The 18,529-nt window shown below is 36.9% G+C and overlaps 1 protein-coding gene across 7 annotated transcripts in view; it reads left to right on the forward strand.

The window, feature by feature from the left end:
• Window positions 1–15,221, forward strand: part of CDIN1 (CDAN1 interacting nuclease 1) — a 124,909-nt gene extending 109,688 nt beyond the window's left edge. For 4 of the 7 annotated variants that reach the window (XR_010472935.1, XM_065064209.1, XM_065064205.1 and 1 more), the window contains one exon: window positions 12,313–15,221. Coding sequence is in view for 3 of the 7 variants with exons in the window: in XM_065064209.1 (XP_064920281.1) it covers window positions 12,313–12,448 (136 nt within the window). In the remaining 4 variants the exon portion in view is untranslated. Of the gene's footprint in view, window positions 8,248–12,312 lie in introns of those variants that run through there. The other 3 variants (XR_010472934.1, XM_065064206.1, XM_065064207.1) reach the window with 1 other exon arrangement.
• The last annotated feature ends 3,308 nt before the right edge of the window (window positions 15,222–18,529 follow it).

Genomic DNA, 18,529 nt, shown 5'->3' on the forward strand with positions numbered 1-18,529 from the left:
ATTACTTAAGCAAATAGAAGCTATTCTATACTGTTCTGTACCATTTTTATCAAAAATTATAGAAATTATATGTGGCCTGACTTGATTTTTTTTAGTTAAAGAACTGTTCAAAAGTGCCTGTAGGCAATCAAGAAATTCTAACTTAATTTTTAAGTCTTACTTTTGCTGGTTCAGCTGGAATTGTAGCTCTCTTAATCTCCTGAATTTACCGTTTTTCTGCTGTTGCCATAGTGAAATCAGGTAGAGCAGGCAAAGCTGCACTCTTTCTTCTCTTTGAACTTAACTGAAAATAATGCTTAATCTGTTGGTATGGCTTTAGAAATAGCTTTTAAAAATGTTAATGTGGATTTAGCAGTTGTGGAGAGGGAGAGATATACCAGTCTCTGAGTGGAAGTCCCATTTACCCTCAGTAGATATATAATACCTGTATGAGCAGCGCAAGGTTTCCTTTACCAGTTCATCCTAGCGCTTTAGGCCTAGGAGGCTTGAGGAAGATAATGTCTGTGCCTGCACCCATTCATACATCGTGCTGCCACGTACTTCCGAGGAGAGGAGGAGTATGGGACAGCTGGGTTTTTTGACTGGGTAACTAGTTTTTATAACCAGGACAGAACATCCCACATTATTTCAAGTGATAATCAGTCAGTCTGGATCTCAGTAGCCTGAAGGGAATAATTGTGCAATTAGAGGAATTCCGCGCGGCAAAATGGTGCTGCAAAGCTCCAAATCCCACTGTCGATTCATCTCATTCCTCAGAAAGATGGGGTCACACTTGCTGAGTGTATTGATATTGGCAGACAGTAATATGTAATGTCTAGCTAAGGTGTATGAGTCTATTGTGCAGAGGCCTACCTGTAAGTCAATTCAGTTATTTAAAACTACATGTAAAAGTTATCTTGAGTGTAGAAATACTAATACTAATACTAATTTGTAAAAAACATGATGCCTCAAAGGTGCAATGAGAGATTTTCAAATTTTTAGCAAAAGTCAGGGGTTGGTATGGAGAGATCCTAGAAGCAAAAGGAAACCATTCAAATTGCCTGAATGTTCACTGACTCTTTAATTTAATGAGTTGTGGTTGTTCTCCCTTCTCATTTTTTGACTCTACTTTTTTATTTTGTTGTTTGGGGTTTTTTTGTGTTTTTTTTTCCTTTCGGGAAACCCCTCTCTTTGCAAGAGTGCTGTAAGCTGAAGGGACTGACAGAAAAAATATCTTAAGTATGCTTTATTGTCTATATTGGGCTTCCATTACTCAGTTCAAGTTGAGGGTGTCATTCCCATCTTCAACATACTCAGTGATCGGTGCTCAGGGTGGAGCAGATGGAAACCTTATGTCAGCGCCTCTCCTTAAGCTGCATTATGGCTGTTCATGGCAAGTGGATTTGTGTGAAAGACAGCTTTCTTGGGAGGTTCCTGTCAGAGTACAGCAACCGTGGAATTCAGGAACCACTTTTAACCTCTGTCCTTCATTACGTTTTGAACGTATGGCATGCTTGAAAGGTAAATAAGAAACAAAAAAACTCCTCTCAAGTTTTAGCTGACAAGGGAAAGACAGCTGCCCACGACAGATACTAATCTTATCACTTAACGTACTTACTCTGAGCTTTTAGGTGATGTGAGAACCAGAAAACAAGAAGGTAACTGCTCAGGTGGAAGTTAGCCAAGTCTCAGGTTGGTAAAACTGGTTGGCATTTGGCTGTTTACAATGATCCAAGCTATGTCCTTGCAAGCTTAATTTATCTTTGGAGGGAAAAGCTATATTTCACTAATTTTCTTCTTGTTATTACATTTCTTTCTTATTAGTTTTGCTTTTGTAATAAAGGGAGCAGAACTGAATAGGACTAGCAGCTCAATAACTCATGTTTTTTCGGTTTCATTTAAAAAGAGACTGCTGGTGCTGTCTTTGATGCCCTTAGAAGGCTGCCAACCAACAATATTCTTTTATAAAATACAGTGCATATAAGATAAAACTAAGGCAAACAGTTAAGGCAAAAAGATATTTCAGTACCGGAAGTTTTATGTTTAATGGACATTTTCTTCTTTTGTGTTTTCTTAAAATGTTTAAACTATCTAGCAATTATGGTTACCAGACAGCTAAATCAGCAAAATCTGAGAAAAATCCTTGTAACACACATAATGTTAATATTGAAACATTTTTCATGGGTTTTATTAATATCTTGCCCACTGATGATGCCAGACTCCCATTTTTAGTACAGTAGTTTTTATGGTGTCTTCCAATTTAATAGTATAACTGTATATATTACACTGACCGTTTGGAAAAACAAACAAAACAAAACACATGATCACTCTCAATTTGTCTGGAACTTGTCTGACAGGATTTTGCTATATTTAATACAGAGACCTTGTGGCTATTTGGATAGTAACCTTCATACCATCTTTGGGAACAGCTGATATAAATGCTGTATATAGAGTGACTTGACACAAGAGCAATCTAGCAATGGCATGGCAAAGATTAATTAAAAAAAAAAAAAAAAAAAACACCACCACGGGAATATGGAGTCCAATTTGTCTTCCACCATTTTCAACATGTTATTATATGAGGGAAAATATTCCTACTACTGTGATTTTGTCATGTTGCTGACTTCTGACTCAATTCTCATCAGACATGGGTTGTAATATGTCACTGACTACCTCGACTAATTTGCTATTGCTTTCAGACCTTCCTCTGATTCTTCTCCCTCCCTCTAGACTTGGTTACATGGCAATATACATTTCTATATCATCCTTTTGAACAGAATTCTGTACCTTAATAGTGAACCTGGAAAGGTTCCGTGCATGGTAAGCAAAGAAAGTCGAAATTAAATTGTTTCTAGTGGTGATATATACTAAGAAAGACCACATAACTTGTAAATAAATCTAAACAGCTTTATGAATTTTTCAGAAGGTATATGCAGTGTTTGACTGATAGATACAAATAAAGAATGTGTGTGTGTATATATATATATATATATAGTGAAGGAGACAGAAGGCAAAAAACTGTTCCTTATGGAAAAGGAAAGCAAGTTTCTTTGCACATCCCCAGTTTTGCACTTACTTTATCTAATAATGAATGTAACAATTCTGCAAATTGCCTTGATGGTCTTCTAAAGTCTCTAGAGCAGTCTCCACCTAAAACCATGTGAAATGTCCTTGTAGTCTTCTGAGAGAGCGGATATTTTGCAAGTGATACAGCTTGCTACTTAAGACATAGCCCAGGATGCACTCTTCGTCCAAATAACAAACAAGTAAAAACTAAGTTATTTTTCAATATGAAGTAGGGCAGGGCCAAATTGGGTTGTACAGATACTGTGTGTATGTATCAACTGGGAGACAAGCTGAAGAGCCTCAGGCATCACACCCAGGTGATAGATTCGTAATGAAAAGAGTGAATGCCAGGCACAAGTACAGCTTGCCAGCAGATTCCAAAGTCAGCAACAATATTCCAGGTTGGAGGAGGTGTTTGCTTTCCTTCTGGGTGGACATCAGGTGCCACAGTAATGGGCAACAGACGTAGTACTTTCTTTTTCATCTGTTCCCTCCTTAATATGGATAGGAGACTCGCACTTTGAGAGACAGTAAATTTAAGTACAGCATCACACATAAAATATTTCTGCCTGTCAATTATGCACAATAGTGTGTTTGGCAGTTAACTGCTAAGCAACGTTGTGTGAAGGTACTCAGTGTGATTTACTATCCAGTCTTGGACTAATTCTGTGATCTGGGAAGTTGGAAGCCCAAATGAGCTGTCCTCCATTTGTTAATTCATCTGTTACATTGTTTGTTTTATTGTATATTTGTGTATAAGGATTTGGAGATACGGAATTGTCTAATAATTCATTCAAAATGTCTTGAGGTAGCTTTAATGCTGGTTCCAAGATTTATACTCTGCAAATGCTAAACACACAGCTATACAGTGCATTTATTTATCAACATTTTTGCTATCTGAACGACTTTTCCTATTAGTTTGGTTCTATTTTACAATAATTATTAAACAAAAATCAAATGCCATGAGAGCAGTTCTGCTTCCTCTGTTAAATGCACTTTTGGCATTTCCTTTCGCTCTGGCAAGTGCTGTCACCAGATAAACAGCTGCACAGAAAGAAAGGATTGCTGCAAACTATGAGGCACTCACAGATTATTCAGATATCATCTTGCACTGGCCTTAGGATGGCCTGTTACTTCCAGCCCTAAAAATAAACAACTATTAATCAGCTAATGGCAACATGAGTTGACCAGCACTTATGGCTGCCTGGACCTCAATCTAAGCATACTCAAAAGCTTTTCTCATGTTTTCTATCACCTGGGATAAGAGGTAGTTTGCAGCCAAGCGTTCCTTTGGGAGGACTGATGTGAATATAACAAAATGTTTGAAATAGGCTCAGTAACTTCTCTCAACACTGATCCACAGCTTCAAATGTGCAGAATCCAACAATAGCGGCTTTGCATCAACTCTCTCTGGAGAGTGAACTAATGGCTTAAGGTTTTCTCAGGAAAACTGAGTAACAAGCAAGGACCTCAGGAAGCACCGTTCTCTGCCTGGGTTTAATCAGAAAGCATCGCTTCCAGCCACAATCTATGGAATAATTCTGTAATGCAAACAACCCCCTTTTCAAAGGATAGCAACGCTCTTGCATTGTCTTCACTGATCAATACAAGTAGCACAACTTAAATAGAAGTAACATAGCTTTAGTAATCTAGTCGTCAAAGTGCACATTGCAGGATGGAAGGTATTGCTGCTTTGAACAGAAACACATCAATGCACTTGTAGAGGTACAGTGAAACAATATTCTAACCTTGAATCGTAAAAGACAAATATGTAAATGCAACAGCTAATACAGAGTAGTAGATTATCTCCATCAGAAAAGAATTTATTACACTTCTTGGGGGGAAAAAAAGGTGTAGAAAGCTTTCTTATATTGTACATTCAGATTGAGATTTTTTGGTCGAGCTCCTTTTGCTTAGTTATACCCATCATCCAGGGTGCCTGAAGTCACTTTGCTCTGTATTGACATGGTTAAGTGATTTCAAGCAAACTTGGACCTATCTGCAAATTACCAAGTAAGGTACCTGGAACACTGCCTATTACCTCTTTTAGATAGATACTGGAACTGACTTCCCAGGCAGCTAAAATGCATTCATTTCCAAAATGCACACCCAAGTGATAACCACTAAAACCAGAGACAACTTTGGCCATAATTTCCATAATTTGGCCATAATGTCTAAAATGTTGGTGTGAGTACCGCGTTAATTTTCAGTACCTCAGCCCAGTCCTGCAGTGCAGGCGGAAGGGGCACCTCACAGTCTCTGTTTACAACACAAAACCTTACAGTCGGATGTGCAAAGCGTTCACCTGATTTTGAAAAAAGAAAAGTTTTGCATTAAGTACACACAGGCACTTTGAAAGATGAACATCTGGAACGCTACTAATAAACAACAAAATCATATGTTTCAATAGAAGTTAGGACATGAACCAACAAAATTTGAGAAATTCAAAGTTCACTCAAGGCTCTCATCTTACTGACAAGCTGCCTTGAGCCAGTATGTGTTTTCTTTCTCACTCACTGCATCAGTCTTCACTTAGAAAGCCTTGATCCTTGTAAATCAGTGTAACCTTAATGTTATTTAATCATAGCTTTCAAAAGTTAATTTCCATGAGAACTATATTTTTAAAAAACCCTAACTTGTCATTGAGGATTATAAAAATCCTTTATTTGCCTGGAGAACAGTACTCAGATCTGAATGAATAAGTGTAAGTGAATAATGTGTTTCGACAGTTTGTGTATTAAAGATATATTATGCAGCTAAAAGTTATATTGTATTTACAATATTTTAATGACAGTGACTTGCACAGATTTTGGTGCATCTAATAATAAGCGTTTAAAAATTGTGCTATGCAAAATTCTAAAATATTTTAAACTGTCTTTTATATCCACATAAATATCACTTGACTTGTTTCTGTTTCTCCAAATGCCGAAAGCAATTAAATCATACTATAAGCCTGATAAAATGCTGGTAATTGATTGATGCCTTAACAGCCTCATTGCAGAAATAAAAATACAATTAATATTAAATTTAAAAATATATATATCATTAAGATTTAATTATATCCAAGAGACGTGAGACTATAGAGACAGAGGCCCGATATTAGTTTTCATCCACCTTTTTTTCACCTGACAACTCCAACTTCCACGTCAACTGCATATATAATAACATCAATATCTGGCATTCATGGAAATGCCTACCTTTCTCAGCCCCAAAGAAATTCCCACTTTTGAGTCAAAACCTCCTTGGAAATGGGAGTCTCACACAATATTAATAGACTTTAATTTTTTTCCTTGTCTTCACTGAAAGTAAGTTTTCCCCCAACTACTGTGGTAACATCAAAGCTTAAAGCAGATTAGGTTTTACTTGCTTAATTTTACCTTAAGCAGCATAAACTGGATGCCTGGATCCTTAAGACATAATACGCTGCTAACTTCTGTGTGTGAGGCTTGATATAGTGCTTACTAGTTTCCTGTTATCTTTAAAAGTATGTCACCAGGACTTTTTAAACTTTGCCAGCAAATATATTTTTCTGTAGTTGCTAGTGGAGGAAGACAATATTAAGTAGCTTAAGGGCGCTGGGCCCAAAAATATTGTAGCCTTCTGAGTTACAGGTTCAGAATCACATTTTTAAAGTAAAAAAAAATCATTCAGTTACTTGATTTTACTAAGTACTGGGTTTTTTTTTTTTCTTTCTTTTGACCAGATTTGGTGAAGTCAAATAAATAAGGTGCTGTGTAATGCCTGGAAGGCATCTTTTGTTTAAATCAGCATGTGTGTGTGTCACTGGCTCACAAAAGTGTGTGGAGGATTGAAAAAGTGATGTGGATAATAAACCCCACAGTTATCTTTAAATTGCGTTCAGAGTTTTTAAAAAGCACTGTCTTTAGGCACAAGTACTCTTATTTGAGTTTAAAATTCTATATAAATTAACAGTAGCAGAAATACTACTGTGTTATAAACTATTCTGAACTAGGCTTCTAGTAGCTGTTTAAATGGAAAAATTTCTTGCTAATCAAAGTCAGTTTCTGAGCAGTGGCTATTAAATGTTTGCCAAGATATATAGCGCTGTGTCATCAGCAGTAGTTAAGTGGTCTAGACGTAAGGAAGTTGGCTGGCTGATGCCAATTGACCTTACTTGAAAATGTGGTCGCAGTTGTTGCCTACTAGCCGGGCTCTGCCAATATCTAAATTTTCTCCACTGACACAAATGAGACTTCTACAAGTATGCTAAAATAAAGTTGTGAGTCTCTAAACAGTAAACTTATTAAATGTTATCGGGGGTTTTAATTATTATATCTTCAGGGTTTATTAGTACTACATAACAACTGTGATTCCCAGGAACCATGTTAAATTGTCTGAGAATGTAATAATTTATTTGTGATTTTTTTGTAATTTCCTTTTCCCAGGAAATAAGTAGTGATGTGCAAGTGGTAATGCTCTAGTATTCTTGATGTTTAAAAAGAAAAACAGGGAAACAAAGTCAGATTTTTTGCGGACACTGTTGATGATCTGAAGTTAAAAAGTGAGGGACCAGAATGTGGTCCCTCGAAGACACATTCAGATGTCACCTTCAAAATTAAAACCACCATCCAGGTAGACTGTTATGCTTTTGTACATGAATACTCAGCTGGATCTGTTTGATAAAATATTTGCTTAAATACATGCACATTAGAAATAATAATTCATGTGCCAGCATTTCATTATGAGAGTCTCTTGGAATTGAAATTATTTACATTATGCTGAGATGCATCTATAACAAATAGACTAAGAATAAATAAAGTGAACATTTATTTTAAAACAATTGCAAGATGTTTTACATTTCTGCTCAGTATCGAGCAGTGTGTTGAAAATGCATTTTTCATAAAACCACATGCAAGGCTTTTTGATGGTGAAAAAATCCACTCGTAACAGCCACATGTCTAGGCAAATCCTTAGAAGCTAGTACGGACCCCACACAGACTTTCCAGAAGAAAAGACATAGTAGTTTCTCTTGAAGTGAAGTAGAATATGTGTGAGCCTACTAGGCCACTTTGATAAATAAATAAGAGTATTTTTTCTTTCTAGCACAAAACTGGTTCAACTGGAGGGCAAGTTAAACCCAGATTCAGATTTTACTTAGGTTTTTCTTTCTCTTTTCTTTCTTAAGTGATCCCTTGGCTTATATGATGATACAATTTATTTAAAAAAAAAAAAAAAAAGAAACATTTGGCTTTGAGTTATTTGAATTTTACCTTCCTGGCTTTTCAGCATATCTCTGTTACACTCCTTTCCAAGAACAAAACCCAGTGTCCCATCATTATCTATATACAAATCTATACTCCTCTAACTGAGGGTTGTGTTTCAAAATTGGTGTCATTGAACCAGTACAAAAGTTCCTCGGAACACTCTTAAATTAGAACAAAGCTGACTTTTTTAGAGTAGTGTGATCAGGCTTAAGTTTTATTTCAAGCACTGTTGAGCCTGTAACTATATTTAACAATACTCAAACTTATATTTATACTCAAACTTATATCCAGCATCTATCTCAAATCCTTTGGTTGATTCTTTGAATGACATCGTCTGCTACCTTTAGTATTTAAGACTAAATTTAGTCTTCTGTATCAAGCCTAAATTAGGCCTAAACTAATCCATGGGCTTTTGGCACTCTGGCCCCACACTGAAGTGCAGCTGGATTGGCTTTGACTACCTTGTAGTCACAACTTCTAATGTCAAAACTAGACAATGACTAAACCAGGCTTTATATGATGGTAGCTACATGTTGATTTTTAAGTAAACTGATGCAAGCCCTGGACAATTTTCACTTGCTGTATTTATTGTATTCTGAAGGAAGCTTGCCTCTATATTTCCTGTTTATTCTATTTTTACTGCATGGAATCAACCAAATCTTAGTTACTTGGATTTCTTTTCAGCTTTAAAAAGAACCTCCATATAAAAGTAAAGTTCTAGAAGTAGTAGTTTCACTGGAATAGGTAAGGCTATAATTCTGTATAACTTTTGAGCATTTTCCTTTGCACCTAAGCTTTTCAGGAGAAGAACTAAAGAGGGGAGGAAAAAATACAAGTTATGCACATTTTTAGGGATTTATACCATTTTTCTGAGAAAGAACAAAATCCATAAGAGTCCATAGTTTGTTACATTGTAAGCTTGATCTTTGTTTTGAGCTTAAACTTTCTCTTCCATATGAAATGGGATAACCTGGCCTATATTGCATACCATATCTATATAGTTTAAGAACCATTTGGTGTATCCAAAATTATTTTCTTCTCCTCAGTGCTACTAAATGAGTCCTCTATCCACAGAAATACTGAGCAAGCATTCTGTCATTTTAGTTTATTCTCATGTGTAAACCAGGCTTAGTCACTAACTTGTCGAGTGTTCTGATTGAGGCAGAAATAAATTTGTAGCTTTATTTTGTAATTCACGGCGCTGAATTTCATTCTTCATGGTGTCATATCTGTGCTTTGGAAGGAGTCAAATTAAAAAAGATAGTTCTCATTTCTAGGCTACACTTCCCTACCTCATCCCCTTACCCAAAAAGGTTAAGTGTCTTTTCAGATTAAGGCAGCAGTAATTAACCAGTGGCATTGTTTGTGATTTGCCAACTCTGGGCGTTAATGAGAGAGAAATTAGCACTTAGCAGCAGGAGTTCCTGATAGTCAGTGGCAAATGCTTAATGTGCCAACAAGTTAATTTTGGTCGTAACTACTGCACTTAAGTGTTTTTAAACAGAAGTATGGTATGTTTTTTTATGTGATCATACATATGGGCTGTGTGATATAGAGCTATAACAGAAGGAATGACACCATATAGTAGAAAAAAGTGCAACCTAGGCAGCAGAGGGCAAATAGTTTTGCTATAATAACATAGTCGAAAGCATGATTGATGGATGTTTTCATGCTAAAGATGTACTTGCTCCTGCAATTAACACTATGCAGATGTTCTTGTATATAATTTTTATCATCAGATTTGGCATTTCTGAACATAATTTTTTAAGCACAAAATATTCGTGAAAAATTGTGCTTGAGCTGTTATGATTTGCTAGAAAGACGTAAATTAGCCTTTTGAGGAGTCTCGAAATATTAATTTTGTTAAAAATCACGATTTCAAAAAAATAACAAATGACTTAAGCACAGTGCCCCATGTGTTTTTATGGTGGCCAGGGGGTTCAGACTGCCACACGGAGCAAAATGAGCCCCGCAAAACCTGGGCTGAGCAGCTGCTCATTAGCATCGAGATTCTACCTGGCACAAGCGCTCATAATGAGTAGGTACTTGTGTACATTTCTTAGCTTCTGCCTCGCATAAAGTTGCCCATTAGAAATGTAGGGTCTGCTCCCTATCATCTGGGCATTGTGGCTTTTAAAATAACTTTGGTTAGTAAATAAGTGCATTCCCACTCAATTACCCCTTTTATGTGTTTGGCTGATGTGGGAACAGATACGCAGCGTGTGAAATAGCAGGAGCAGGTCCCTCCTGTTTCTGCACTTGGCTGCCTGTTAGGGAGGCAGCAGCATGAGCCCTTGGCTTCACTCACCCTTTGCTCCTCGCTGCTGCTGGGCCAGCTGGCCCCTGTGTTACAGGGAGGTCATGCACATCTTGGCCCCACATGAACTTAAGCAAAGGAAAATGGAGAGAAGCCCTTAGAGACAACAGAGGCTGAAGTTGTTGACCAGCCAGAGAAAACATAGGAATTGGGTGTAGGCAGCATCATGCTTCCTTATGAGCCACTTTTTGGTCTGTGCTTTATTCAATGCAAAACGTGTTTGAATACGTTGGCTAGTATAGCTGGATTTGTCGGAGTTTTAACCTTTCCACTTTCAAATATCATTTTGCTGTTGCAAAAAGCACAATTGCAGCTATGCTGAGGGATAATTTATTTTGCCACTAAACTGCGGCCACTTCTAGGTTGAAGAGTAGTAGCCATAAACCGAAATGTTACAAGGCTATGCAGCAGTCTTGGGCACAAGACTACCGTGTCTAATAGAAACTGCAGGAGGAAGCCACAGGGGTTTCTTCTTCCTTTGATGCCTGTTCCATTACATAAGCACATCAAATAGAGTTTTCCCTCCGTTGTTGGAAAGAAACCACCCTAATGAAGCCAGTCTGGCACTACCCACAGGTCTAAGTGCTTGTATTGTCTGCTAAATGGACATTTAGGTTGCTGTGCATCCCCCCACCACATTTTTATTATAATTAAACATTAACAAAAATTACCTACCATATTGGTTGAGTCCTGAGCACGGTTCTGCATATAAACCATTACATGACATTTTATTGAACTTTTTCTTGTACAGACGGTATCTAACAGCTCATCCTGCACTGTTGTTTTTGGCAAGTTCACTACAGCATATAATAAATCAAGGAAAGAAAAAGCTTTTTGGCCTAATGTTGTACAGACTGCTGTAATGTTAGACTACAGAAAGCAGTTCTGTTTTTAGACATCCTCTTGCTAACCCAACATTCATAATTTATGATTTCACTGTAAAATTCCTGCAACACTACACCAAAAGTAGTGCTGCCCTTTAATTAAGTGCTCTCAGTAGGAAAAACGTGAAGCTGATGTGCAAAACATATCGCAGTACACAGTGATTGATAGTGATTACTTCTTTATGAACCCAGCCTGAAGGTCTGAACTTCCTGATGGGTAAAATAGTCCATGGGGCTACTTCCTGAGATTGCCTGGTGGGGATCAGACAGAGTTAGCAATATCTGAGGAATCCCTGAGGCACATTTCAGAGACATAGCAGCAGAAACTTTCTTTCTGACTTGTCCTTTGCATTAAGATTTACCTGAATAATAGCACATTGTAGAAATTATATTTTAAGGATTCATTGTTATCTTCACGGCATTATAATTTGCATGAACCTGGACTTGCATAAGCCCCTGTATTTTTAATGCTTGCACATCCAAAGCTGAGAAAGCAGAGTGCAGGGCAAGAGAGACTTCTGTATGTATCAGAATTACTAAATGTTATTTAATATTTAAGGCATAGGTCTTTTATTACTAATATATGCAAAGTATTCAAAAGAAAAAGAAAACTTATGTGGATTTTTTGAGTCTCTAAATAGCATTTTTGTTGATGAAATCAGGTATTAATGACATATATCAGTTCAACATTGATTAAAATTTAAAAACTAAACGGAGGTCTAATACTCTCTACAATATTGCCATGAAATTAACAGATTTACTTGTTTTGGAATTGCAGAGGTGGGGAATTAAAGTTCGCCTAGCACAGTCACGTAAGTTCATTTTCCTTTTTCCTTGATAGATTTGGCCCTGGATTAGTCATCTACTGGTATGGATTTATTGAAGAGCTGGACTGCCATCGCGAACGTGGTATCCTGCTAAAAGACTGCTTTCCTACTGACATTGTGACTCTGCGACACAGCATGGCTCAGTGCTGATGCTGGGAGGAAGAGGTAAATCCGGAAGCAATTTTACTTTCCTGCGGTGTAAACTAATGGCAGCATCTGCCCTGAACTTCAGCTGAACTCCTGCCGCCCGGCCTCACGCTACTGCCTCTTTACACAAACATATCAAGAGTTTCTGTTTTGCTTCAGACCTCTATTGTGATCAGCCAAAAAAGACAGACACAACCCACTCATTATCAGCGTTTCTGTCTCTGTCAAACAGCTAGTTTCTAGATACTCATAATCTTCCTTCCTTCCGGATGGCTTCTTCTAGCATTCTAAACAAAAAATGCAGAGGCTGAAAGGTGCAGCTTTCGGTTCTTACGCCTGTTACAGAGTCACCTTTAAACATAAGAAGCTTTTTTATGGTTTCACTCACAAGTTTATTCAATGCTAGCGATTTGACTGAAACACCTACACTGATGTGGAAATTTAGTAGAGACTGTTCTGGGGCTTAAAACAATATAATGCATAGCTCATAAAGCCCAAGTGGTAAGACAGGATCACGTAAGTTCTGACTGTTACAGTAAATAGCTAGATTTTGAGAGAATAATTGGTATATGTGTTTCATCACTCTCTGATTGCTAAAATCAACAATGGAATCCCAAGTTAACAACTAAAAATAAGCTAAGTTAGGGGACCTTTTTTGGGGGGTGGGAAAGTGAAGAGCAAGGATTTATGTATATAAGCCTGTGAAGTCTGGGGGTAGTTTTGTGAGTTTTTCAAAAAGTAGTTTAATGACTCAAAAATAACTTGTGTTTCATCTTTTCCTCCCCACTCCTTGGGGAGTCTATACCTAGGAATTTTTCTTTTGACTGGCTTTGAGGAAGGAATCTGTCTTGACCCCTGTAGGTACTGTAACATGCAATTTTCTGGCATACTGAAGTCCGAAAGAACGATGTGTGTGAGGTCTCTATGTGGGTTACTTCTGAAGAAGATTACCATCCTAGTGCTCAAGAAGGGGAGTTAAAAAAAAAGATAAAACAGTGCTACATACTGGGTCAGTTCCACAGGACAAATAAAGCACACAAATGGGCATAAGTTTCCTGTGTACTTATGTATTCTTGTCAGAGCATTGTTTTTCGCTTATTGGAACCACCGAGATCAGAGGTATGTTGAGGTGGGTGTTCATCCTCCTTGAAGTTTTGAGGAGTTCAATCTCATTCTACTTCCATCCTCATCGCCACTCGGGGCAGAACTGGTCCTCAGGTTTGTGCTCTCGATTAGAAGTTTCTTTATGATAGCAGTTCATTGGGCTTGACACTCATTAATACTCTTTTCTTTGCTATCTGGCTTTTGGGAGAGAGCAAAATATTTTTAAAAGTGAATGAGAGTTTTGCATGTATGCTCACCATGTTCAGATTTTCAGAGAGGTTAAGCAGAGGTACAGATTCTGTTGTAGAATTAAAGGTGTGGTAACAGTCTCCCTAAAGCACAAGTTGATAACCTCTTCCATAAGGAAAGGGTCTTTAAAACATCACGGTGCATATTCATGATCTTTTTTTAGCTGAGGTGATACTTTGTGTGCCCGTATGGTTTCAAAATTCACATGCAGACATTTTACACTCTTGCCTTGAGTTAAAAGAAAGGGTATTAATCCTATTCCCTTTTTTCAGCTATGGTTTTCAGATGTATACAGAGCGTTTTTATTTAGAATTTTTAGTCCTGGCTTTAACACTTTATTTTAAGCTTCAGCCAGGAGTTTGTCATTCTGACTAATCTTTAAATTTTCAGGAAAAATATCTTTAGTCATCCTGGTGCTCTGTCCCTCCCTGCAAAGGTAAGCTAGTATAGCTCCACTACAGTGAGTTATTGCTGCACAGAGATTATTTTCTTGGGTTTGAGTGTGTTACAATGGAAAGATTTATTTAAAAAAAAATATTCAAATACCTTTAACTCATTCATGTTCAACTATTTAAGTTATTGTGCTTAGTTTATTTTACCTGATGAGCTTTAAGGATGTGTCCATGAAGATACACAGAAGCAATCTGTGAAGTGTACCTGCCCGATGCTACACAGAAGCTGCATTTAGGATGTTGCTGCCCCTGGGAATTTTAACTGTGGTTTAGGTTAGGGGAATGTGTAAAATCAAGAAGAAAATAAAAAAATAAGAAATAACTGTATGTTATTCTAGTACAAAATTCAGAAGTAATGGTTGTCTGAGTGAAATAGGTTTTAAGGGCAAACTGAATTTGTTTTAGCTAGCGCATATGCTTTCTGTTGTATGAAATCATTTAAATCAGCTTTTACATGATGCACTAATGCTGCTTTTTCTTTTTGAATAAATTAAATTTATCTGCACAGATGTTGAAAATTCTGCTCAATCTCCATCAAAGCTTTGCTTTATTTGTTTTTACATTAAACAAATTTATGTGGGGGCACACAGATAAATCAGGTTAGGTTTGTATTTGTTTATTTATTCCTCTACCTAATGCTGTGACATAACAGGTCGGAAAGTAGTACAGCTGTCTTTAATCAAAGCTTTGACCTCATCTTTATGTATTTGCCCCTTTAAGAATCTTTGTGTTAGGACAAAATAAGCCACAAAAGTGTACATACTATACTAATTTCATTACATGTGATTGAAAAAAGCTTTGCCACTATGAAAATTACAGTGTCACTATTTTAAATATTGAAAGCAGAACATTAAACAAATTAAGACTTTGTTATTCCTACTTACATCTTGTAAAAACCTCTCATTTTTGTATTTTCTCTTTTTGTCGTATGTAAACATCAACTTTAATATTAAAGAGATGAGACTACTGTTTGTTTGTTGGTTGGTTGTCGTTTGATTTGTTTTTTTAAAAAAACAATGCTGCAGTTATTAGAACCTTAACATTAAAGCCAAATCGAGTTCTATGGAGTATTCTGTAGGAGTGTGCTAATGAATTATGCCAAGCCAGAAAACAGAAGTGTGCATAAAACTGAATGATGTTCTCACTGGCGTATATAAACTTGCCAAGCATCTGCTCTTACAAGCACTGTAATAAGGCCTGTTCTGAGCTTTAGAAATTCATGTAATTTTGTTGAACAGGGAAGTAAAACTTCCTCGTATAGGAGGAACAGCACAGTGGGGGGGTCACACTCTGGTACAAAAAAAGAAAAAACTTTACCATTCCAGTATTCTGGGGACTCATTATTGCTATGACTTTAATAATCTTTCCCTAAAGCTAGCTCAGAGTAGAATAAAATTTCTACTCTAAAGCTGAAGAAAAAGGACCAAACGTCTTACTGTGCTTACCTCGTTACTATTTTATCACATTAGTATAATAGTACTCATAGATCATGAATGATTTTCATCCTATTTTGTTATATTCATTCATTGAAAAAGTCATTCCTTCCTGGTACTTTTGGATTTCTATATGGTAGATATAGACTACTACAGCTCTTTCCATTTGCCTTTATGTCCTCCCCTTTTAATTTTTTTAACAATGTCTCATTTATTTATTCAGTATTCTCCCATTTGACCTTGTTTCCCCTCTGAAAATTCTGTCCCGTGTTTTCTGCTGCCTGCTTCTGTTTCCAATGCTACATCTGAAGAGTGCTGTGTCCAGTTCTGTATGCATTTGGACCGTCCCACCATCTCAAGCAGTTTTGCTCTTACTCTAATTTAAACAGCAGGTTCAGGTACCAGGCAGACTGTCCTCAAATTTCCACACTGCCTTGTAACGTTTAAGCATTGTGGTGCTCTTCTTCATTCTCTTGGTTTGAAACACAGGTCATTTCTGCAGGCTGGAAATGTTGACACAGCAGAGCTCTGGCACAGTGTAGTCACTCCTGTAGTTGTGCAAAGGACTAAGAAAGAGTGCATCTGTGCTACTAGGCAAGAGGCATTGCCAGTATTAGGAATTTAGCTGTTGCAGCCATCTCTTTCATTAAGGACACTTACTGCCTGCAAGTTCATGCCTTGCGTGCGCTGCACTTCCGCAAGGTCGGTTGAAGTCAAAGTTTTAGCCTTCTTCCTGTGCCAAAACCTGCGTGGCGTGACTTGGAAGGGAAGAGATGGCTATAGCTCCCCATTTTCAAACCACAGTCATTCTGGCAAAAGCTTGTGCATCCTACAGGTTGTTATTATTTATCAGAGTTAATTACAACTCCACATGGGTGAACAAAAGGTATGCAAAAATGCACTCAATTCTTCCTTTACTTCAGCAGAAGTAGTCTCGCTATTTAGACAGGTTCTGAAGGGAGCTTCTGCAGTTAGGTGATGAATACTGAGCAAGAATAACAGTTGTTTGAAACATGCATTTGTTATTTTAGAGAATGAGATTATAAATATGTTAAGACAAATTCTACTCAAGTATTAATTTAACATTATGGAATAAAAAAAAAAAAAAAAAAAAAAGAAAAATTCCACCTATCATGTTATTCTAAGTCACGAAGGGCCATTTGTTGTGGATTTGCGGGTTATTCATAAATAACCATTTTATTACGTCGACAAAAGAAGAAACCTCAAGGGCTTGCTCTTTACAGTGGTGTGATAGGAACCTGAAGTGTGCCTGCTGAAAAATGAACTAGCTAACAATGGAAGCTTGGCAGCAACTTCACCATTTATAGAAAAAACGTCTATCTAGTACGATCTGTATAAAATAGACCTCACTTAGGTTAGGGAAAGGTCACAAGTTACACAAAGTTTGGATAGTCTAAATGCGTTACTCAAAACTAACTCTCCTGTGTATAGTAAATATTATTTGAACCTGTATTATTAAGAACATGCCAGGATTCAAAAGATTAAATAAGGAAGATGTAATTATGAACTAAATAATAAACAGAGCAGTTTTAGTTCCCCTTGTGTTTTTCACTTTCCTGCTATTGTTTCATATACGGCTGTTATACAAAGAGCAGCTTAGGTCAGCTACTATAAATTATGGGTTTTGTACAATGGTAATCTACCAAAATTATTTCTGAGCTGGATCAAAGAGCTTCAAAAGACTTTTTGAAAACTTTTCCACATAATAAGAAGACTTCATTTTTATGCCCTATTTTTATAAGAATTTCTTGATTTAGAGGTGCATCTTACAGTATTCAGCTGCTTGTGTTAATATTATGTTACTGGAACACAGAAGATTAGCATAATTTATTTGCAGCCTCAAGTAAGTGTGAAATGTTTATATTAAAAAAAAAAACAAAACTCTTTTTAATACGTTACCTGGTACATTTTTCAGGCTAGGTTTTTAAGGTGATCTAAGTGAAAAGATTTTTGGTGGTTTTTTTTAAGAAAACCAGCAAGATTTCAAGTGAAATGTTATCTTTCTTCCCATTACAAACATACAAACCATATTCTCACTGATCACCATCATTCACCATAATGACAATAGTTCTGCTCAGTAGCTTTTAGCTGGCATTGTGTCCCTCTGTAAGATGTTCTCCTGCCCTCGCTCCTGGACAGGCTTTCGCCTCATCTGAACAACCCAGTGTCATCTGCACAGATCCATAGATGTGGCACCACGATGTCAAAACAAAATGAAATGTCGATGCAAGTGCACGGAGACAAAGTAACGGTATTGAAACCATGTCAGTGCACATCTACAGAGACCACGTTACTCTGTCAGGGTGATTTTAGGAAGATCACTTTGAAATGTTAAAATGAAATGAAACTAAGTCAATTAGGTAATAACAATTGAGGTTCAGGGATTAATTGAGGGCCTAAGGTGAAGCCAGTGACCATTAACCCCAGCTAGTTATTAATTCTCAGAGAAATATCCTTGGCTAAGGTTATTCTCATTATTAGAGTTTGGAGGTTTTTTTCTCTATATTGTGTAAATACTTTTTACTGTTGCTTCTAACAGTAGTACAACAAAGTGCAGTGTTGAAGGGCAGTGTAAGGCATATCAGTGCCAATTTAAAAGTGAATCCCCCTAATACCAGGCCAACTCTTTTTTTTTAATAGACATTTAACAGATTTGTCTTGATGTCAAGCTGTCTGTAAGCAGTCAGATTTACTATAATGTATTTACCTGTGAGAACTCACCGAACTAAAATAACACAAACACAGAGAAGTGTTCATTCACACAGCAAATACTATTTGCATGGCTCAAACATTTATCATTAATGTAAAGCAAGCATATTAAATGG

The sequence above is a fragment of the Columba livia genome, chromosome 5 (genome assembly GCF_036013475.1).
Source record: "Columba livia isolate bColLiv1 breed racing homer chromosome 5, bColLiv1.pat.W.v2, whole genome shotgun sequence".
NCBI lineage: Eukaryota > Metazoa > Chordata > Aves > Columbiformes > Columbidae > Columba > Columba livia.